Below are 25,170 nucleotides of genomic sequence, written 5' to 3'. Positions count from 1 at the left end.
CATCTGAAATGTAAATAAAATATCCAATAAAAAAAGAAAAAAAGAAAGAAAAATGAGTCTGTTCCATTCTCCTAATGTGCTGTGATACTCTCGAAGAGCTGCACAGCACACTGGACTCAGGAGCTATACCACTTCTCCATACCTTAGGTCTTAGCTATTAATTTGATTGTGCTGGTCTGTGAAACAGCAATAAGTGACTCTTACCCCGAATACTACATGAGCATCTTATGAATATGCAAACATATGTATATGCTTATAATATTGCAAAGTGAGAAGAGGCCATGATTCATATGTAACCTACTGTGCTTCTTCCAGGAATAACCTAAATTAAGATATCAAATGGCAACAGATGCCTCTTTGAAAGATCTCAGCAAAGAGGGTGGGGAGGGCACAATGCTATCAACTTCTTTCCCTTATAGGACAGAATTGTTAAAACACAATTGCATGGAGCAAATACTTCCTCAGTTTGAACTTCTACCCTTCCTGGCATGATTTTAGTCTGCGTCTCTTCCTTCAGACCTTTCAGGAAATGGGAAACAGATGAGCATAGCAATGTGGGTAACAGAATTAGAGAAAAAATGTTAACTTCAGGAAAACCAGAGAAGTGAGAACCTCCCCCACCTCCAAATAGTTCCCCTTCTGTGACAAATATATAGAATGAGAAAAAGACCTCAAGGTTCTAGTGTTAGCTCTGTTACTAACTACGCAAGAAACTTAACCTAATTCGCCAAGTGAAAATAGCCAGGGGTGGTTAAGCACAGCTTTAACCCCAGCACTCAAAGAGTCAGAAGCATGAGGTTCTCTCTGAGTTTGAGGCCATCCAGGTTTACCAAGTGAGCTGCGGCCCAGTGATACACAGACCTTGTCTCAAAAGCAAACTAAAAACTGAACCAAACATAAAGTAATAATAGTTTAATGATGAGATCATACAAATACTAGATGCTAGAGTCTCTGTAGAGTAAATAACTTTCTCAAACTGATATCAAATAAGTCAAAGTTGAGATCCTGGGATATAGCTGAACTATGGAGCACTCACCTAGCATGTGTGAGTCCCATCTCTCTGCAGGGACAAGAGAATCAGACCTTCAAGTGTCAGTCCCTAAATTCTTCCCAAGTATCTATGCAAGGAAATCAAAGGAAGGGGGCTATCAATTTGGAGGCAGGGGCTTCAGGGAAGATATTTTAAAGAGGCTTTAAGGAGAAAAAGACAAGATGGAGATGACATAATTTGATTTCAATTAAAAATTTTTTGAAAGGAAAAAGAGAAAGAAAGAATGGTTAAGAAGAGAGAGACCCCCTTAGTCCCTATTCTCTTCAAATTATACCTCTAGGTTTCCATCAGAAATATTTTCCAAAGACATATGTTTTCCTGAACATGCAGCTCAGTTTGAAGAGTGCTTGCTTAGCATGTAAGAGCCCCAGGGCTTCATCTCTAGCACTACACATGCTGGGCGTAATGCTGTATGCCTGTAATCCTAGCATTTGGTAGAGACAAGAAATCAGAATCTCGAAGTCATTTTTAACAACGTAGTGTATTAGAGGCCAATCTGGTATACATGAGACATTGTCTTAAATTCCAAATTGGTTCTCTTACTCATTACCACTAACTTTCAGCCAGAACATAGTCGACTGAATGACCAATCCCCCAAATTCCCATTGCCCATATTCATGTACTTTGCCATGTGATAGTGCAACTGCCTTTCACTAAAAACAGAATGCAGTTCGCTTCAGTATTTAGCTTGTCCATTTGACTAATTTTAGCCCCTGAATTTGTGAAGAAGTGACAGTGACTACTTTGTGTCTTTGTGCTTTGTGTCTTACCTTAAAATATCTCTTCTCTCTACTCAAGGACCATGGGCATTGCTGCTACTATCATAAGAAGAACATACTACTACTTTCTTTTACAGGAAGAGTACAAATGCATGAAACAAACATAAAGAAAGTCCCTGGCTTGAGCCATCAAACGCAACTGAGGTCAATATATAGATGAGCTAGAATAAATGCTTCCTGATATGTGCCACTGAGTTTTAAGGTACTTTATCATGTTAGTTTTATAATAGGTAACCACTATGTAAGGTTTGATGGGCCTTCTACAGAAGTATTTTGGGACCATGATAAATGTCTAAAAGAACTGAAAACTGACTTGACACATGTACCAACTTTTCTAATATAGGGGCTCACACTGAGCTCAAACACCAGCTTTCATTAAAAACTTATTTTCCAGCCTCAGTTACTTCATGTGTAAAATGAAGACAAGAATAATACTTCTATCACAGGGTTATTGCAAGCTCAAAAGAGATGACGCATGATAAATACTTATGACATACATTACATAAGTCAAAAGGACAAGGATGGGGTAAAAATGTGGTAACTTCCATGATATTATTAAAGAGGAGAAAGTAAATATTTTGAAAATACTAATATTTCCCCTTGACTACAAAATTCTGTTTGGTGAGGTGTGGGTTTTATCTCAGTGGAAGGTCATATGCTTAGCATCTATGATCCTCTACCTGCAGTTGGCAGCTCCCAAATCTAAACTTGGAATGGGGTTTAAAGCTTTTTATTCTCCCTTACTAACAAATAATAACTTTTTTTAAATTGTCAAAGGGTATATGAAACCTATAAGGAAGTAAGTACATCACAACTCAAATACACAAAGGCTATATAAACTAATGCAAAATATATCTCTGTTTTTTCAGGTGTGGTAATGCACTCTAGAGGTTCAGGGAGGAAGATCATGAACTCAAAAAAATAGCCTGGTACACATAGTAAGACCCTGTCTAACAAACAACACAATCTTTGCTCATGCTCTCCCAGGGAGTATACACATCTCTGTCAGCAGAATTTAGTTTCCTGGAGGAGATTCTTTCAGAAGCCAGCCTTTAAAACACTGGATGTCTTCCAGGACTGTTGTGCCTGGTGGGACTGACAATACACTGCCAGCTAAGAGACAGAACACACAACTATCTGCTTTGTTTAAAACTTGGGCAAATAAATAAGACATTATATTAGCTCAGTTATCTAGATAGATATTTGGCTTACAGTATCCTTTAAATATAAAAATGTATCCCTTGGCTTTTGAAATGGCAGTTTAAAGGCCTAGCCAAGTTCTAGTCTTGGCTTGTATTAGACACTGGGTTTTAAAAATACATAAATTATACAGCTCCCTCCTCTCATCAATTTCAGATAAGGAAAGTGAATCTGATCTATTACTATTCATTTAGATTGTGGCTGTTTTTAATAGCAGAAAGGGCTTTACTCCTTATTATTTAACCCATTTTCAGATGAGATAACTGACCCTTACAAAGGGATGGTTTGTTACAGGAGAAATGGAACCAGAACAAAAAGCATGGGCATCTGACTCTGTCTGAAAGAAAATGGCCAGTGACAAGACAGCATTATGTGAAGTAATAACTCCGGGCTTAGACGGTTATTGCAGCACTATTAGCCTACATGAAATTTCAAGTCTTCTCACAGGAGTATAAGTTTTCTACGTGCAAATAGTACTCTACCTACAATACCATAACCAGGGGGACATCTTTGAAGGAAAAGTGTGATGACTTCTGACAAGTAATAATGTAATACAAAATAAATTAGAAGCAATAAATCATATTCAGTTATGGTTTAAAACCTTAGAGATCATGATAAGCATATGCATATAGGCAGGTATTGTGTAGCAGTTTCCTCTAAGATTAAACCCTTTCATCTTGGAGGGAGGTTCTTTAAGACAAAGGATGTTTACAAGGATGTGAGATAACAGTGTTGTCAGGGAAGATGAAACATTTCATACTATAGAGAAGCTGGTTAAATTTGAAAGTATACACCTCAAAATAGCTTCAGGAGGTTCCTGAAACTGACTTGGTCCATTAGGCCCCTCCCTCCCTAAAAGTATATAAGAAGTAATGACTGCTGAGTAACACACTCAGACCAACTGATCTGCCTAGAAGATGCTCAGACTGTGCTGTGCAGCCCAGAAGAATCTGAGATCAGCCAAACAACCTGGAAGAAGCCAAACTTCCTTAAATTAACAGAGACCAGTCAAGCTCAGACCAATTGAGGCACTGGGAGAATATGTATTTTCAGTTTTCAACCCATTGAGCTGTCTGGAGCTTGTACAGTATGCTCTAGGTTCCCAGCTTTGTGATCTATTGCCCATGCTGTGGTAGAGTTTGATAATACAGTTGTTTTTTAGTTATTCCTGCTCCTGTAAGTAACCCTTCAACCATATTCTATAAGTAACCCGAATAAAACCCATTGGTTCACCAAGTTGGACTTTGGCAATATCTGTACTTTGTTCCCTAGTCAATCCCCTATATGGGGTGAATATATCTCTCCAGAAATAGTAGTGTCCTCAACAGTGGGAACCTTCCATATAAGCTCTTAATATACTTACAAAATTCTGGGTCATTAAATGTGATCCAAAAGAAAGAAGGTAGGAGTCAGAATACAGGACCTATCCTAAACTGCCACCCATTTTCTATGCATCTTGATAAGTCTTGAATACATTCTCTTTACAGAAGATAGGAAATAAGTAAAAACTTTTGAGTGTTTATTAAAATGGCACAGACAATTTTTTTTCTCATCCTTGGCTTTTGAGTAAACTCCTGGTTAAGTTTTAACATCTCTGCTCATAAAAGTCCATGATTAACAGTCAGAATTCATAGCCAGCGTAACAGTCTCCCTCCTTCCTATTTCTTTAGCTATCAAGCAGGCAAACATCATTCTCAAGGCAAGGAGAACCAGTTTCCTAAGCCAAGAGGAGTATTATTATTCCCACTTGTCCTTGCCAATTACTGACCTAAGAGCTGGCACACAACTCAGCCTATGAGACATAAGGAAAAGTCTGTTGGCAGTTTTGAGAAGACATTTGTCTCTCTAGACAAAAGAATAAAAATGACATGTTAATGGAGCCCTACTTTCTTACTGAAACATGACAATGTAATATATTAACCTGTGGCATCTATGGCCTTGAAGTAACATCTAAGAGAATTGTAGTACAGAGAATTGGAGTTAACAAGGAAATTTGGAACCTCCTACCCTCCAGAGCCCTTAACAACAAATGTTGTCATCGTATTGGGTAATTTTAGGCATCGACGTGGCTAGGCTATGTTGCCCAAATCTGGTCAAATACTAGTCCAAGGGTTGCTCTTAAGGTACTTTGTAGACAACAAGTAACACTGAATCAGTGCACTTCGAACAAACCATATTATCTAGAAGAATGAGTGTGAGACTCATCTAATATAGAGGCATTAGGAAATAAAGTTTTCAAATCAACAAAGGAAGATACCTTCATACGTCAATTGTGATTTAGTCTCTTATCTAGGTTTCCAACTTGTTATCTCCTACAATCATGTCCTTAACCTTCTACTCCCCAGCCTGGCCCCCATACACTCCTGAACTTATGAATGGGGCTATGTCCTGATAAATCCATCATAAGCTGAAAAAATGTTCTAAGTCAGAAATGTATCAACTACACTTAACTTCCTGAATATCAAAAACAGAGCCAGACGTGGTGGCAAATGCCTATACTAACAGCACATGGAAGGCTGAGATCAGAAGTTTGAGGCCAGCCTGGACAATTTAACAATACCTTGTCACAAAATTTTTAAAGAACTTAAAGGCCTGGGGTTTTAGCTTTGTGGTGGAGCACTTGCCTGGCAATGCACAAATCTCTGGACACAACCATCAAGGAAGGGGTGGGAGGTTAGTAACACAGTATATCATAAAGTAGGACTTGGTTTTTGTAACCATGTGGCCAACTTGGAAATCTGGCTTACTACCACCACCCAACATCACAACAGGGCATCATACTACACTTGGTCAGTCTGATAAACATTAAAGTTCAAATTTTAAGTATGCGTTTTACTAAATGCATATTGCTTTAGCAACATAGTTTATTAAAAGAATTATAAAGTAAAGCTATCATATAGCATTTTTACACACACATTATTAATTCTATTCTTTGGAAAATCCTAACACATGATCTAATCTTGCATTAGGAATAATTCTTGGGCAAGTGACTCATTCAGTCAGTCCCAGGAGACAAGCTAGAATTTCCTCAGCTCCACTTATTCATGAAAACTAACAGTTAATAATTTAGAATTAATTGTGCTAAGTAACTTAATTTTATGCTTCTCTGGTGTAAAGAAAGAAAGAACTAAGCAGAAGAAAAGAAATAAATCCTTCTGGGTATAGACTTTGAAGTTGAATCCTGGCTCTGTCATTTTGTAGTTTGTGTGACCTTGAATAAATTCTGACCCTCTTGGAGCCTTTGCTGCCTCACTGGTAAACTAGCAAATACCATCTTTCTGGGTAGCATGAGAATGCTATGTTCTTGCTACACATCACAGCCTCATGCATAGTAAGAGCCAAATGAATGCTCGCTCCTACAGTTTTTTTTCTATTTAACAATATAAATATTTTACTTGACCTATATAGTAACCATTCGCCATGAATAGTTATATTCATGTGATTAGAATTAAGTAAAATCTAAAGTCCCATTCCTCAATCACACTAGAATCATGTCAAGTGCAGCAGCTAAGCACTTGTGGCATTTGACATTTCCTCCGGAGTAGGAAGGGGAAGAATATCCAAATTACAATCTAAAACAAAAGGTGATATGCTCTGATTCCCCACCTCTCCTTGTACTTCAGCAGTAACACTGAAACCAGCTGATAATAACAACAAAGAAACAAGATCATGTAGGCCCTGTTCACCCAAGAAAGATGACTCTCACGAAGTATAAAATGCTGTGAAGGCAGGTCGAAATGGAAAAGGGCACTGGGGAGGTTAAGGTAGACGTGACAATCTCATTTTGATTTTGTAAGAGAAGGAAAATGTTGGTGACTTTGTTCTGTGACACAATTCCTCACTGCTGCAGGATGGCAAAAGAAATGGAAAACAAATGTGTCTTTTTCCTAGATCAAGTTCTACTCTCTATCAGTTATTATGAGTTTGGTATTCTCTTTTAACTCTGCTCTTCACATTAAATATCATTACTTTCCTGTGGTTCATGGATAGAATACCTTGTAAAGGGATCCTATTAAGGCATCTACTCTGAGCCAGGTACTTTGCATTTGTGGTCACACTTGGTGTTAAGTAGAAGTGTTCGTATTTGCTGTAGAGTAGATTTGTCCACTCAAGGGACTTCTTTCTTCTATATACAAAGAGTTTATAAACACTTGATAAAACAAATTCTCTTGCATTTTTCTAAATAATGATATACTTTTCTGGAAAGTTACACAAAGCTCTGTTATATTGATGGTGGCAAGTGATGGTAAAACCTACTACAACCACCTAGGGATCATTTGAGACTAGCTCCAGTACAGATGTGTAAATTCTATAACACAGATAGATATGAATATGAGAGAGAGAATGAGATCTTGAAAAGAATTTCAAATGTACACAAGAAGACATATAGAGCACTTTTACGGCAATATTTTTGTACTCATAAGCATAAAAACAACTATCAATGAACAAAACAAATTAAAGACACCATAACATGTTATGTTCTCTCTTATTTGTAGATTATAGCGCTGAATCTTCAGGTGATAATTTAGAGTAACATAAAAATGGACCATGGTAGCAGAGCTCTTGAGGAGGAAACTAGGACATAGATGCTATGAAGGGGGAAAAGAGAAAAACAGAGGAGGGTAGTTACCTGAGAAGCAGGGAGGAAAGGCAGCACAAAGGGAGAAGAAAAAAGAAAAGACACGTAACACCAAGGATGTTTGGAAGAACCATTGGGATCATATTATGTTACTTTTCTGAAAATTACAAGTAAGTACATATATATGTTTGTGTATACATATGTATGCATGTATGTATACATAGATACATGTTTTTAAATGAAGTTAGGCAACTTGGGATGACAATATTCCCCTCAAAATCATAAACAATCTAACAAAAACCTCAGTGCTTCATTCCAAGATATTGGTCAGAGGAGCCAAAGAGGCTCCCCAAGCAACACAGGCTATTGCCATTGCCCTCTGTTACCTCCAAAACAAAGTTGGAATTAAGACCCTAGTGCTAAATTCACATCAAACATAAGACACAAGACTTGGAGGAGTCCAATTGGAATTCACCTGGACACCTCCTCCAGAAGGACTAGCTCGTAGTATCCGAAGGAGCTACGCAAGCTGCTGAGGGAGTAAAATCATAAATATAGTCTTATCTAGTTGTGATGCCTATGGACCACAATGACCAAAACTGCAAGATATCTTGAAAGGTTCAATAACAGAACTTATTTATATAAAGGGGCTAACAAATAGCTATCAAGCTTGATGTAAGGCCCATTGAATAGAATAGAATTCATGTGTAGTACTGTAAACCTAGCCAAGTCTTGTGTCCAGTGAGGTCATGGACCCAGAGGAGAATCTACTATTGCCACTTTCCTAAACCACTATAGTTTCTAACTGCATTCTAAATACTTATCTTTATACACACAGATATGCATAGCTCTCAGCCCTCATCAAAGAAGCTTGTTTTTGCAGTAGATGGAGACAATTACAGAAATTGTCAACTGGACAAAGCAGAAAAGAACTGACCATGAGGTACTCAGCCCCAAGTTGATACAGCTACAGCATAACCCTACACATAAGGCTCAGGAAACATCATAGAAGAGGGCTAGAAAGATTGTCAAAGTTGGAGAACTATAACACAGTGAAGTTCAACAATACGGTTGCCTAAGTAAGATCTGAACAATGATAATACCAGTCGACATACAAGTATGGATGAGAAAAATCCTTTAAATAAAGAGCAACTGATGGCTGATGAGATAGTAGGAGTTGGTCTTCTCCAAGGACAAGGCCCCTTTTACATTGTTCAGTCCAAGGTGACCATCCATAAACCAAATATATATGAACAACACTAAAGGGACTCAGTAGGTTGTATTTATAAATGTAACCTACACTGTCACTTTAATTTTGAGCTTCATAGAAATAGCATGGAGTGTTTAACAGCACTTTTGTTTTTTACTCCAGCATGTATGTGTCACAAATATCCATGCAATGGTATACAGCAACTGTAGTTCATTTGTTCGCACAACTGTAATAAAACTTACCCCAATGGATTTATTAACTCAACGAATCCTAGGCATCATCAACCACTTTATCTGACTTCTCACAGCAACCCCAAAAGGCTAAACTCAAAGTTGAGGGCAGCCATGATATACTATGATGTTTTCCTTTAAGGCATAGTATGATTATCTCCATTGCTATCTTCAAATAGAGAAAACTTGGCCAGACAGACATAACAAATCATTGCCAAGGACAGCCAGGTCTATGGAAAGAGAAATGGAGCTATTGACACACTCTAATAAAGGGATAGAAGAAACGGCCAGAGGACCCTCACCTGGGAGTCCAGCTATTACTCTTCTGCCTTGTCCTACTCCAGCAGCAAGTCATCTTAGGTGATGTTAGAGTATACACAAAATAGAAAGGAAAATAAAGTGGAAGCAGGCTGGGGGATGGCTCAGCAGTTGAGAGCCCTGGCTGCTCTTTCAGAGGACCTGAATTCAATTCCCAGCAACCACATGGTGGCTCACAACCATCTGTAATGGGATCTAATGCCCTCTTCTGGTGTGTCTGAAGACAGCTACAATGTACTCACATATATAAAATAAATAAATCTTTAAAAAAATAAAGTGGAGAAGGGAGACTAAATGATTTAGCTTTTATAAAGTTGTCATTCATGACATAGTGGGACTTTAGGGTGAAGCGGCTGCTGGGAATCATCCACATTCCTGTGAATAAGACCTTAATTGTATTCTGTTAGAATTCCATGGTTTGTGAAGTTGACTTTAATGAAATCATTACTTTGCTGCCATCTATGTCCTAGCTAATATAAAAAGACGGATGGTTGTGTCTCCCCAAGATAAATGAACACAACAGACAGAAAGAAAGAGAAAGGTCCCTGAAGTGTCAAAACTCTGATTGATGCTTTCTATTTTTAATAGCTATGTGCCCTCAAACATGTGGTCACTATGTATCTTGATTTTTTTTATCTGTAGGCTATATCCCTAGTAAACGGTAATTATTAAATTATGAGGCTTATAAAGTATTTGCTGTTGATTTCTAAATTATTTATAGATTACATAAGTTTGGCTCTTAGAAACCTTGACTACTTGACTTTCTGTTCTAATGCATTCTAGTGGCCACCAGCTCCAAAATGTACAGGACCATCTGAAATGTAAATTCTTGAAAGCTATTGGTGGCTGCTTTCTTTCAGTCTCTCCAAGGGCATGCAGTGGCCCTTGGAGTGAGAGCCAGCACTAATAACCTTTGGCTTAATTTGCTCAGAGTGCTAGCTTCATATTTTTTTTCTATCGTGTGAATTTTCTGAGCCACTTCTACCACCAGAACAGCCCTTTCTTGAAACTATTTCTATAAACTTGTTCATGAAGAAACAAAAAGAAGAGTAACAAACCCATGTCCAGCTGTCAGTGGCCTCTTGCCTGCTATCTATTGAAGAAGAACACACTGTATCATTGCTTCTGTGCCAGCTTTAACTCTCAGAGAGGGTTAAATGCATACTCAGATGTCTTAGTCAGAAAGCTTGGCCCCGGTCTCATCAGAAATCTAAACAAAGGCCTCATTCAGGATTTGATCCTCTCTAGCAAGAAGATCCTTAAGAATGAAAACATCATACTGTGAGCAACTTTGACAAGACTCAAAAAGTATGAATCAAAGGGTACAAATACTCTCCCTGTCATGTATCTAGATGGGATCACTTAATCTTTATTCTGCCATCTCTACTGGACAGTCCAGCATTCTACACTGTAGGATGAAAGACTCATTATGTATGAACAGAGCTAAACTAAGCCATGATTGTCACCCTTGATCTTGGGTCAGGGGATGGAGAAGTTAAATTACAGGGGTAAGAGAAATGATGTTAAGCACAGTTTTCTTAAACATGTGACAACTATGATGTACAAATGAGGTTGGCAAAAACTCCAAAGTCTGGTATTCAGTGAGCCTTTTTAGAAATGGGAAAGAAAGTGTTTATCCAACAAATGTCCAGAGCAAGGAAGATATTGGATATACGTCTTTATCTGTTCTTTTCATGCTGAGGCAGGTAGATAGTCATAAGTTCAAGGATATATATCAAATGCTGTATATCAAATGCCAAGTCAGCCAGAGATATACACAACAAGATGCTGTTGTTAAAAAAAAAGAAATAACAAAAAGTAGGTAGACAAAGTAAATAACTCAAACTAATAGACAAGGAACTTGGGGTGAGGGAGGTAAGTATCTTTATTTTTGCTTCATTAAACAGAGTCTCTTGGAGCCCAAGCTTGACCCAAACTTACTAAATAGAGAAAATGACTTTCAACTTCTGAATCCCCTGCCTCCAACCCCTGAGTGCTGGGATTATAAGAATGTGCCACCGTATTTGGTTTATATGATGCTGGGGACTGAACCAAGGTCATCATGCATGTTCAACAAGATTCTACGAACTGTGCTACATCCTCACCAAGACAATTCTTGATATTTCCTAGCTATAAGAAACTAGCACAAATACTAACCCAATATAAAACACAGAAAAGTAAACATGGGTAAAAATTTGCATTTATTTAACATTTTGGTCATGAATGGAGTGATAAACTATCATATGGTTTATTTCTTTATGGAAGATTTCACTAATAATTCCAGAGTAATGTAAGAATATTACAACCAATCCTAAACTGCCAAAATATTGTAGGCAAGGCAGAGGTAAAAGAATACACTAATATCTTCATCTCTCAAAGCTACAGTCAAAAGTCAATAAAATGACCTATAGTTCAGTGGCAGAGCTGTTGCCAAGCAAATGTGAGATTCAATGCCCAACACAAGAAAGTCAGTGAAAAATAAGAGTTTAACCTTTAGACAAATACATCAAATAAAAGAGATTAAAATTAATAAAATTGAAGATGAGAAAGGGAATGTTGTATCAAGTTTCAATAAAATCCAGATAATCATTAGGAAATACTTTGAAAACTTATATTCCCCCCCAAAATGCTGGAAAATCGAGAAGCAGCAGATAAATTGCTATACATATATGAGAATGGTGTGGTACACAACTACTTTTGGGTTTTATTGAAGGTCCATGCCACAGAAGAAAACACATGCCTAACAGTGTACTTACTGGTCATAATCTATGGTTAGAGAGCTAGCAGGCCTGAGAAGTAAACCTACTACTATTATTCTGTTAAATGAACATAGCTATCAAACTACTCTCTAAATTTGTGTTTCTACTCATAAATCAATGCAGCTTTGAGACCTCATTTGAGAAGTTCCTTTGTTCAATGGATGCCAGTTAGCAAGTTTGTCAAAATGCATAGATTGTCAGGAGAGTGCTCAGACACAAATGGGAGGTCTATAATCATGCCCCCTCCCCAAGACTAAGGTACCATTGACAGAAGAGGGGGCAGAAAGATTTTAAGACCCAGTCATCAGAGAGGACCAGAGTGAAACAGTGTCTTGTGGGCATGGCAGGTGCACTGCACTCATGAACTCATAGCATCTGTGGTAGCCTGCACATGATCAAGGCAGTCAATGGTCTAGGATGGAAGCCCATGAGACTTCACCTCTAACTTAGGAGCTATGAACAGTGGATGCTTCTGAGGGAGGGAGAGTTAGTTTTCTTTAAGGCTTTGGCTTCTGGTTCATCTATCACACTCTAGTGGGTGCTCCTATACCTAGGGGGATATAAACAGCATAGGTTTGGGTTGATAGATTATTAAATTTAAAAAGAGGATATGAAGTTAGAGGTAGGAGTGTGCTGGCTAGTGTTTTGTCAAGATGACACCAGCTAGAGTCATTTGGGAAATGACTCTATTAATAAAATGTCCCACTAGATGGGCAAGCCTGATATGACCATTGACAAGCACAGAACAGAGGTTATTGTATGACCTCCAAAATGCTTGGCCTAGTAATCTTGACAACAGAATATGGTGATAGTGCTATGAGTACACTACATCAGAAACATACATGAACACATTTGGATCCTTCCACAATGTCAGAATACACTGAATAACAACAAATTTATAAGATACAGATGTTTCAGTGACAGTAATTTGTGATTTTTTGTGATTGCTATGCTGAGTCCTACACAGGCCTTTTTAATTCCATTCTTATTTTCTAACAATAACTCTCAGATCACACATTACAGCAGATACATATATGTCAGATATATATATATATATATATATATATATATATATATATATATATATTCTGATATATATATATATATACTTATTCTGATTATATATATATGTATTTATTCTGATATTATGTGTGTATATATTCATATGTATACATACACACATATGAATAAGTATAACTAGTTAAAGAAATAAATACTTTCACAAGTTTCAAAATAACCTAAGAAGGAAAGCCAAGAAACTTATAGGAACGGAAGAGGTTTTGTACTTGATAAGATAATGAATGTAACCATGCTGCAGAGGTTAGAAAACTGCTATGGGTGCTAGCTGTGGTTGTTAGCCTTCGAATTAAATAGTGGTATCAGAGACAAGCTGTATAATCAGGTCTAAATACAGAGGCAAAAGAGCTTTACAAGTTCCAGATGAAGAAATGGACTGATGGATGGGCAAGACAGGAGATCCAGGTAAACAAACATGGGGATAGACAAGTGTCAATTCAAGTAAGCCACACCAACAGGGGAGACCTAGCCATGTTTAAGTCCCTGGGATAGATAGGAGTTATCTGCATGCCAGTCCTAAACATATACACTTCATGGAGAGAAGACAGATGGTAGGGGCCGTTAACTACCATCACAATAGTGAATCTCTACTTTACTATCGGGTTCAAGTGAGGGAGTCATACCTTTCCATTGTCCGGTGTGTGTCATAAGCTCTTGAGTATGGCTTCCCAGATGTGATTTTCATACACCATGTGCCTCTATGTTCTTAATTCACTCTGAATGAATTTATAAGGTATCACTCTTTCTACTCACCCCCCAAACCATGATTCATTTACCATTCTGTGCTGCAATGGTTGGGCCAGATGATACAATTTACACATTTATCCAGGTGCAAAATCATCTTTCTTCCTCAACATGGAGTCTAAAACTGCTTGTAAAATGGAGACTCTCCATGTAAGGCAGTTTGAAAAACCACTCTTCTATACAGCATGGAATAACTTAACCACAGCACAGCCTGATCCTCAACAATTTCCACTTATCCCTGGATACAAATAGTCTTGGGAGAACTGCTAGAATATATGGGAGGCAAACAGTCAAAAGAAGGCAGGATCCCAATAGTGCAGCATCCACACAGTCATCACTAATATGTATTTGGGAACTCATCCATGGTGCAGTTTTCATGAGTTCTCACCCATGTTACAGAGAGATTATTTCATAATCTACTCACCTTTGAGTGACCATACTTCTATATGTAACCCCTTAAGCATCCTCTTCTAATAAGTCCAGTAAACTCATTGTTTCACATAGCTTGGCACACATGAACATATTATTTTAACCTGTCATTGCTGCCCTATCTGGGGCATACAGACATTTATTCACATCTCCTCAAGAAAATTAACCCATTACATCTCCATTTCATTGTTCTTACTATACACATGAGAAAAGTATATAAAGAGAAATGAGCCTTACACTTACAGCTGGAAAATCTGAACTCAGTTCCCAGCAATGCCACTCCTGATTGAGTGACCTTAGATAGCATATTACACTGAACCTCAGTGTCCCCTCTTTTAATAGAGAACAACAGCCTCTATTTTCCAGGATTAGTCAAAGGTTTAAGTGAGAATATGTATGTGTGTGTGTGTGCGTGTGTGTGTGTGTGTGGTGTGTGTGTTTTGGCAGGGCATAACACTAAGGAAGGATTGAAAGGCAGAGAAAATTAAGATACATGAGATGGAAAAACAGCCATGATGCCAGGATCTAGTCTTTGCTGATGACTCATTATCAAGAAACTTCAAGACAACCTACAAAAGCAAAGTAGTGTGTTTTCCTAAAAAGATCACCAATATGAATATTAAAAACCATAAATGAATGATGCTTACTAAGGACTAGAATGTTTGTAAACTTTAGTTTTACCATATTAACCATTGTCTCTTATCTCTAATACTAGACAATATACCTCAAAAAATTGACATCATTTCATTGGCAAAATAAAGTTCACTAAGAAATGTAAATATTTGAGCACTAGCTCAAATATTTTTACATAACTTTTAGACTTTACATAAGCTTTGCTCAATCTGAAAACCTTGTTGTAAATCACATTCTTTGAGTAAGGTAGCTTTATGTCTTATTAAAATATAATTACAGTTCCATTCCCCATTCCATTTCCTTTCCAATGTTCCCAAAGTCATATAAATGGGCATTATAAGAGAAACTAAGCATGACAGTCTCTGTAGAAGTCCACTCCGTTTTAGGATCATAATCTATCTTATTCCTATATTATATGTCTCTCTATATAAATACCTTAAAATTCACTAATTCTGATTTATTATGGTTCGTCCTGAATTTCCCTGCTGTACCATAGTCAAAAATCTGTCTTTACCTATAAAGAAGTCCATAAGTGGGAAGAGATCTCCTCTGGATACTGGTGGTAAACAGCACTGGCTGTGTTTCTCTGTCATTGGTGATAGTACCTAGCAACTACTTGTGAAGTCACAAACCCAGCTAGCAGCAGAGTTTTGTGTATTCAGTGTTAGCCTAATCAGGATACAGAATATACTACCAAGAATTATTATAAAAAAGCCAGGCCTATTACACCCCAAACTGACAAATGGTTGGTAACTTGAACATTTACAAGAGACTAGGATGGCTGTGAGTTAGCCCAATGACGGGATTATTGTAGGTCCACTTCCCAGGGGCCCACCCAATGCAGCCGAAAAGGAGTGCGTGTGCTGGGAGTGGGTGCAGCCTACATGGCCTAAGACAGGGCTCTCACCCTCCTTTCACCCACATCGGAGTCCCTTGACGTTGCCCATCGTCGACAGCCTAAAGCCTTTGACCATCGATGTGACTCGTCTCACATCAGTGTTTTGGGGTTGTGAACTTGTCTAAGACCCCCCATAATTAGACATCCAAATTCAAAACTCACATAGTTGGGATTGAACATAAGACGCCTTCTCTAACTAAACAGAGAAGGGGGAGATGCCAGAAGCCAGGACCCTCGCCCTTACCCTTACCCCCTACCTTTCCCCACCTGCACAATGTCCTCTGAAGCTTGGCAACTGCAAGATCCTGCTTAGCAACTGCAGATAGACTCAAAGCAGAGTACCATGTCTTCTTAAGAATAGCAGGGAGACCATAACTCAAGCAGTGTACCATATCTTCTGAAGAACTGCAGGTAGATCATAATTCAAGGCAGTGTACCATATAGACCATGACATGTTTCAAGGCACAGGCCAAGAAGATTTTGTACTTTTCCACCACCTGCCCCCTCTTACCCCCTCCCCTTGTAAAACATGCTATAAAAAAGCATTTCATGTTCAAAAAAAAAAAAGAAATTAAAAAAAAAAAGCTTGCTTTATAAAATTAAAAAAAAAAAAAAGCCAGGCCTGGTGGTCAAAATCTGTAATTTCAGGTACTTTAGGCTGAGGCTTAGGAACAGGAGTAGGTTCAAAAGTTTTGGTCATCCTTAGACTAAAGAGTGAATTCAAAGCCAGCAATTTATTGAAAAAGTATCTCAAAACAAAACAAAAAACAAAAAACAAAACAAGAAAAACTTAAATGGGAATATAGTTCAGTGGTAGAACATCTGTCCATCATGGACAACATCCTAGGTTCTACCCCCAGTAATACAAAAGGGAAATCATTACAACAGAGTATTTACAATTTAAGGACATTTTATATGGTCCCATAAGGCTAAAGATTTAAATATTCAAGACAAAACTGGTTAAAAATCAGACTTCAGCCGGGTAGTGGTGGTGCATGCCTTTAATCCCAGCACTTGGGAGGCAGAGGCAGGTGGATTTCTGAGTTCAAGGCCAGCCTGGTCTACCGAGTGAGTTCCAGGACAGCCAGGGCTACACAGAGAAACCCTGTCTCGAAAAATCAAAAACAAAAAAAGAAACAAAAACAAAAAACAAAACAAAAAACAAAAACAAAAAAAGAATCAGACTTCACTGGAAACATGGTAATATAATGCTCTCGGTAGAAGTGAACTCTGATTGTTCGCCTTGAAGTTTATATTCACTAGATAAGAAGAAGTCATCAATCCAGAGGTAGGCAGCACACAGTTTGCAGAGTGGGGGGATGCTAAGTTGAAGGTGAGCTTCACAGGGCTTGTCTGGCTCAATGGGAATCCCCTATGCACAATCAAACTACATGAAAGCCCAGCAAGGATACCTGATGCATCATACCAATGCTTCATCCATCAGACAGGTCCCATGATATGTGGGGATGGTGAATCATGAATTGTGGGGTCTTTCAAAGTCAATAAACCTGCAAAATGTTATTAAAAGGCAGAAAGCTTCAAGGTCAAGTGATATACCATGTGTTCTGAGCTCCACCACTGCAGTGACCCACCACACAGCCCCCAAAATGTTGAAGTCCCCTAAAAAGTGTTGTCTACTGAGAAAGTTTAATGCCATGATAACTGTAGAGACATAACTGAAGGAACTGTCTGTTATATATAAATATATCAGATATGGAGGGGTGAATTTGGAACCAGGAGGCTATAAAAAGAAAGCAGAACAGTAGACTAACAACTTCATTTTCTGTCCCTTAGTTAAGTGTAATATCCTCTAACCTAAATTTCCCTATTGGGACAATTCCAGGTAGTCTGTTTGAGATATGACTCTGATAAAACATGGGTCTTTGTAGCAGTGCAAGCTAGATCAATTGATAAAGATGTGTCTGTAGGATTCGAAAAAGACTGGTGGGTGTTTTAACCTTTTGGAATCTCAAGTCTCCTCGAAAGGATAATACATTTTTAAGTCCTACCTTACAAGTTTGCTGTGAGAAGACAGATTGATAAAATCTCTTGTGTAGGCTTAGTATACACAAAATATTTCATGGAATCTCCCTTTCTGCATGATAGCCAACCACTAAATAATTATCCTTACATTTCTTTTGCTGTTCTCAGCCAGGATTGAAAGCAAGTCAGATATGTGGGTTTCAAAACACATGACCACTTCAACCCTTTTCAGTGTTAGATATTAACGGTTCTGTAATTCATCAAATGGGAAATATTTTTCTATTACATTTATAATTTCAAAGTTTCTTCTGTCTTTTAAGTTGCACCTTCCCAAAATAAGTATTAATACTAATTAGATGCCAGATGAAGCTTAGTAGAATACCCATATTACCTTCGCTCATGATATCAAGCACTAGGATCAATAGGTGGATCAAGCATCCACCTATTATTTTGCCCTTTCTTTTCCTTTTCCTTTTCATGTGAGTGGTGGGCACAGAACCCAGGGCTTCACATATGCTCGTCAAGCACTATACTACTGAGCTATAACCTCAGCTTTTCATTTAATAGTGGACGTTTCTAATTGACCTGATAATAAATCTCTTTCCTGCTACTGTCATATTCTTTATCCAACTCAACTGTCATGGTATTCCAATAATAGCCACTGTAAGACATATTCTTATTCCAAACATTAGGACTCATTCAAGATGACGCATTTTAACCTATACAGGAGAAGATACTTTGGTTACATGTTGGACATATACTGGGAAGAGATTTGTAATTAGGTTGAAGAAATTAAACTGAAAATGTCACTTTTTAACATAATAAGTAATAAAAGAGATCCAGGGATACTGAAACAGAAATCATCTGGTATAGCATTGTGCAACAGGCCTTTCAATGATGATGGACAGGATCTATGTATAAGCTTTCCAACTGAATAATTACTATTTACCTGTGACTACTAAGGACTTAAAATGTGGCTAACAACTCTCAGGACTTGAGACTTAAATATCTGGTGGCTATCATAATGGTAAATCAAACAAGGTGCAGTTGTACATACCTATAAGCCCAGCACTCAAGATTCTAAGGCAGGAGAATCGTAAGTAAGAGACAAGCCTAGAGTCCTGCGCAGACCTAGACAGCATAGCTTAACAGAAATGTGTTGTTGGGCATGGTAGTATACACCAGTAATTCTGATATCAGGGAGGCTGAAGGAGGAGGAAGAGAAAGACATCCCAGGCCAGCCTGGACTTCACAGTAAGATCCTAACTTGAAAAGGAGTAAAATCTGAAGCTAAAAAGACCCTTGTGTTCCAATCCAGGCTATTGATATTAATGCTATAACATCTATCATTTTATTTGTCTTGTATTAAGTCTCATTTACCTCTTTGTCATATGCCTACAAGGATTACTGTGGTTGTTAAAAAAAAAAAGGAAAACCACTTAGTCCAGTGATGGCTATTGTTTTCATGGGACTCATTTTCCAAATGAAACATCTGAAATCCTAAAAGGAAACTGAAATCTTTACAGAGTTTAGCATTTCTATATCTGAAGTTAGGGAGACACAAACATAACATTCTACCCACCCCTGTCCTCACCAACTTCACTACTCTCTCACAGGCAAAGCAGAGCCACTTCATCCCAACAACTTCGAATGTAAACACAGTCCAGTATCTCTTCAAATATCTAAAGTTCAAAGTTTAGCCCATTCGTTTTATAATTTAGATATGGCTGACAGTTGCTGTAAAATTATCTTTAGCTGTGGGCCTCTGATACCAAACAACCAACATACTTATAAAAATGTAGGTATGGGCACAAGACAGACATTCCCATTCTAGAAAACAAAAATGTAAGAGACGGAAGGAGAGCAATGGACAACAGGTAAGTTGGAAACCAGTGAAACTCTTTGAGGACTTGAGGTCTCAGAAAAATCCTCCTTGGTTGAGTGACATGATAAAATCACTCTTACTTTTCTGAAGTTTGGCCCTAAACAGTGTTCATTGTGATAGTTTTTTCAGAGGAAGAGGGGAGACCCACAATGCCTTCTGCAATGGCCCATTTTTTGAAGTCTTGCTGCAGGGACACCCTACTGTCAAACTACCTCAAAATCAGTACAATCATAAACTGGGACCAAACTAATCCTGTGCCTAGGGTCTGTGATGGGAGTGGGAATCCTAATGGTTTCTGAATTATCTTTGGGTACTTTTCTTTAAGAACAGCACATTTTGTAAAACTTAATCCATTCTAACTTGTTTCCTTTAGTCTCTGGTGGTAACAATGTTTGTACAATCTCCATATGTATAGTCTTTCATAGAGATAGTTTACTAGGTCCTCAGCTCATAACTATGCTAATCTTTCTTTTAAGATTCCTTATTACTTTTATTTATACTGTTTGCAGTGTATATATGTGTGTATGTGCACATGAGCGCAGGTGTCCAGGGAGTCCAGATGAGGGTATTCTATTCTCTGAAGCTGGAGTTACAGGCAACTTTGAATGTGCTTCTCCACAAGAGCAATACCCAAACCCTGAACTACTGAGTCATCTCCAGCCCCAACCATACTAATCTTGACAACTTCTCTTCAGAATCTTCTTTCTTGTTTTTCAGGCTTTGTTTTTTGTAATATGAATACAATGATCCAATTGTTTTAAAAGCTACAGATAATTTTGTTTTAAAAAGTCCTTCTTCAAATTTTCTCTTCTTCAATTTTACTACTAGCAGACAGAAGAAAATTAGCTGTTTTTTATGTGCTCTGCTTAAAAAAAAAATCCTTCTCAGCTAGAGGAAGAGTAGGCTGCCCATGCCCCAGTGGGTAGCCACATACCCAAGCACATATACACAGAACTAATGAGACTTTGGTGGTTATTAGTAACAAAACAAGACATGAAGTTGGGAGAGTGATCGGGTGGGAAACACCAGGGGAAGTTGGGAAGGAAAGTATTGGTGGAAGGATGTGATCAATACACACCGTAAAGTTGTACAAAGTTTTTGAATAAATTAAAGTTTATTAAAAATTACATATCCCCAGCTTCAAACAAATTCCAAAAATTACTTGAATACAAATAAAAATCCCCCAAGTTCTTTGCCACTTTAGAGCAAGAACTGTCTTTTCCCAAATGCTCGATAGCATCCTTGTTTCATTAGTTCACCCTTACTACCCACATTCCTCACAACACTACATAACCAATAACCTATAATCTAGATAGTGGGATTTTCTCTATCACTCTCCTCACATTTATTCCGGAATCCTCACCAGATATAAAAGCCATTCCACTGCACTGTCAGGTCTCCCTAGTATGAGTCCCCAAACTCTCGCAGCCCACCGAGTATTTGGTTCTGGTGGTGCTTTCACAGTTTTAGATATAGTTATGTGTTGCATAAGGACATCTGACATTTTTCAACAACAGACTGCATACATGTCAGTGACCCAAAAAGACCATTAACAGAATTGGTTGTGGTGGGGCAAATCTGAAAACCCAGCATTCAGGGCCTTAAAAATCTAAGATTGGTGGTTTGAGTCTACCCTGAGTAATTAGTCTACACAAATTAGTTTAATTAGTCTACACTAATATTTTGTCTGAAAAGTGAAGAAAACAAATGGGAAGGAAGAGATGTACCGAAGGGGAGGAGAGTAAATAGAGGATGGGAGGAGATATGAGGAAGAAAGAAAGATGAGGGAGATCATAAAAGGGCAGAAAAGTTTGTGACACTCCCATGCCCTTATAGCATACTAGCATCATAGCATCAGGCATTGCTTATGTCTCAGATGCTTTGTACTGTGTTCCCAATAACATAGACACTGTAGTACATCCACTTGTGTACTTAATGCATGAAAAGAAAAAAAAGCTATGTCTCTAGGTTGTATGTTTACTATACCATACTTATATCATTATTGTCAAGTATAGGCCTTATAAAACATATATAAACAGTATGCTATATCATGCTGGCATAGCTTCAAAAATCTCATGCTTACTACATTTCTTAATTGTATCAAGAAACTCTATTGAGTGATCTACACTCAATGTTCTGTATTCTCTACGATGATAAGGAAGCAATCAGCTACAGATACATTTCTCAGAATGTATTCCCATTACTAAGTGGAACATGACTCTAAAAGTGGAACACCCAGCCGATACCCTGTTCTGAAAGATACCTGTACTCCCCCTGAACACCCAGGCTGTGGTGTCATCCCCTTCCCCATGTCCTGCCTTTTTGTGTTTATAACCACTGTGTGAATAAGTAAAAATTATGATTTGATTTAAAAAAATAAAATAATAAAAAAAAAGAAAAAGAATTAGGGCAGCCAAGCAATTCAAATACCAATCTCTTTTGGAAACACCCAGAGAGATAAATTCCAAAATAAGGTAAAATCTAGGATATCTGAGTATCTTCTGGCCTCACATGGTTAATGACTATATTATCACAGAATGATGACTGGTAGCCCTAACAACTACTCGATTACTATTAAATTGGACATTATACATTTAATACAAAAAAATACCTTTGTGAAACCTATTTGTTCCTTCCGAAAAGTTTCCAGGGGTTTGATCAGCAAATCACTGGCATTTTGTACCTAAAGTGGAAAAAAAAACAATATTTAGGTTAAAAGAGCTGCTAGACTTCAATGAAAATGAAGGCACTAAGATGGACAATTAATAAATAGGACCTTATGAAAATTCATTAAGGTAGAAGACATCATCATTCATAAAAAGTACCAGCCTAACAGAATGTGAAAAGATTTTTACCAATTACACATCCAATGGAGGACTAATATCCAAATATACAAAGAACTCAAAAAAACTAAATATCAAGAAAACAAATAACCCAAATAAAATGGGATACAGATTTAAAAGACAATTTTCAAAAGAAGAAACTCAAATGGCTAAGGAACACTTAAATTGTTTGACATCCTTAGTAATCAAGAATATGCAAATCAAAACTATATTGAGGTTTTTATCTTACACCTCTCCAAATGTCTAAGATGAATATAACAAATAACATCTCATGCTGGTAAGGATGTAGAGTAAGAGAAACACTCATCCATTGCTGAAGAGAATGCAAGCTTGTACAGCCACTATGGAAATCAGTATGGCAGTTCCTCAGGAAGATGGAACCAATCTATCTCATGATTTCATTATTTTAACAGCTAATTAATACTCCATTTAGTAAATGTACTACATTTTCTTTATTCATTCTTCTGTTAAGAGACACCTAGGTTATTTTCAATTTCTGCCTATTATGAATATAGCAGCAATGAACAGGGTTCACAAAGTGTCTCTTGTAATAAAGAATCCTTTGGGTATATGCCCAAGAGTGGTATAGCTGGATCTTGAAATAATTTGATTCTTATCTTCCTGAGAAACAACCACACTGATTTCCATAGTGGATATACAAGTTTGCACTCCTACTGGCAATGGAGAAGTGTTTCCCTTGCCCCACATCCGCACCAGCATGAGCTGTCATTTTGTTAATGATCTTAGTCATTCTGAGATGTATAGGATGAGATCTTAGAGTAGTTTTGATTTGCATTTCCCTGCTGGCTAAGGATATTGAACATTTCCTTAAGTGTTTCTCAGCTATATGAGTGTCGTCCATTGAGAATTCTGTTTATGACTATATTACATATTTTAATTGTTATCTTGATGTCCAGTTTTTGAGTTCTTTATATATTTTGGGTATTAGTCCTCTATTGTATGTATAGGTGGGAAGAATCTTTTCCCATTCTGTAGATTGCTGCTTTATCTGAATGATGGTGTCCTTTGCTTTTCAGTTTCATGAGGTCCCACTTATTAATGTTTGTTCTTAGTGCCTGTGCTATCAGCATTTGGTACAAAAAGTCTTTTCCCATGTCAATAAGTTCAAGATTATACCCTACATTATCTTCTATCAGATACAGGGTACTGTGGGATTGTGTAAGGGTATCCTGGGTCATGGTGGAGCAGGTACCTAGAACCCCGAGACTCTGCAGATCCTGGGTGGGATTCTGCAGGAGTTTGGCGCCCCCCAGAACCCAGGATCCTGAAAAGCAGTCACGGTCTCCATAGAATTACATAAGCCAGGCTATAGGCCTCAGGCCCTAGGGATTTACATACTAATGAAGGCCAGAGGGCAGAGCAAATTAAACATGCCTTCCCCATATTCTCCCCCAATCCTCCCCTTTTCTCCCTCCCTATATAGCTCAGGACTACCCTGAGTTTTGGGGGGGTACGCCTAGATCCATCCATCATCCGCCATGACAATAAACCTTTTTGGAACCAAGGACTTCCTCGTGTTATTGAGGCCTGCCGCCGCCAAGGCCTCCAGGCCGCTGGAACCATAGGATTCTTCCCGAATGTGGGACCCGCCACAGCGGCAGAAGCCCCTCTGGGGCCCAGCCACTGAGGCGGCCTCTAAAATTTTCCCCACAGGGTACCTGGCCTTATGTTGAGAATTTTTGATCCATTTGGAGTTGTGTTTTATGTAGGGTGACAAATGTTGATCTATTAAGATTCATCTTACATGCGGCTGTCCACTTTGACCAGCACAATTTTTTTTTGAAGATGCTGTCTTTTTTCTGGTATGTCTATCTAGTTTCTTTGTAGAATATCAGGTGTCAATAGGTGTTTTGAATTATGTCTGGGTCTTCAAATATATTTCATCCATCAACATATCTGTTTTTGAGCCAGCACCACGCTGTTTTTATAACTATAGCTCTGTAGTACAATTTGACATCAGGGATGGTGAGACCTTAAGCACTTCTTTCATTATTCATGAGTGTTTTAGCTATCTTGTGTCTCCACATGAAGCTGAAAATTATCCTTTCAATTTCTATGAAGAATTGTGTAAGAATTTTCACAGAGATTACATTGGATATATAGATTGCTTTGGGCAGAATGGCAATTTTTGCTGTACTGATCATGTTAATCCATGACCATGGGAGATTCTTCCATCTTCTGATATCTTCTTCAGTACATTACTTCAATGTCTTAAGGTTTTCAAAGGTTTTTATATTATCCAAATCTTTTACTTGCTTACAGTTTCCAAGATAGTTTTCAAACCTACTGTAAAGGATATTGCTTCCCTTATTTCTTTCTCAGTCTATTTCTCCTTTAAATATAAGAAGGCTATTGATTTTTTTTTCTTTTGAATCCTGCTAATTTGCTGACAGAACTTATCAGCTGTAGGAGTTTCCTGGTAGCATTTTTTAGGATCATTTACATATGCAATCATATCATCTGCAATTGAAGATACTTTCACAACTTGCCTTCCTATTTGTATCCCATTGAGCTCCTTCAGTTTTCTTATT

The 25,170-nt window shown here is 37.9% G+C and overlaps 1 protein-coding gene across 1 annotated transcript in view; it reads right to left on the bottom strand.

Moving 5' to 3' along the window:
* Window positions 1-25,170, bottom strand: part of Ophn1 (oligophrenin 1) — a 309,606-nt gene that overhangs the window by 149,523 nt on the left and 134,913 nt on the right. The window contains exon 5 of the mRNA XM_028770048.1: window positions 22,387-22,458. Coding sequence (XP_028625881.1) covers window positions 22,387-22,458 — 72 coding nt within the window. The remainder of the gene's footprint in view (window positions 1-22,386; window positions 22,459-25,170) is intronic.

Source organism: Grammomys surdaster, unplaced genomic scaffold (genome assembly GCF_004785775.1).
Source record: "Grammomys surdaster isolate TR1022 unplaced genomic scaffold, NIH_TR_1.0 197, whole genome shotgun sequence".
NCBI classification, from domain to species: domain Eukaryota; kingdom Metazoa; phylum Chordata; class Mammalia; order Rodentia; family Muridae; genus Grammomys; species Grammomys surdaster.
This window is presented reverse-complemented; position numbering and strand designations above follow the sequence as displayed.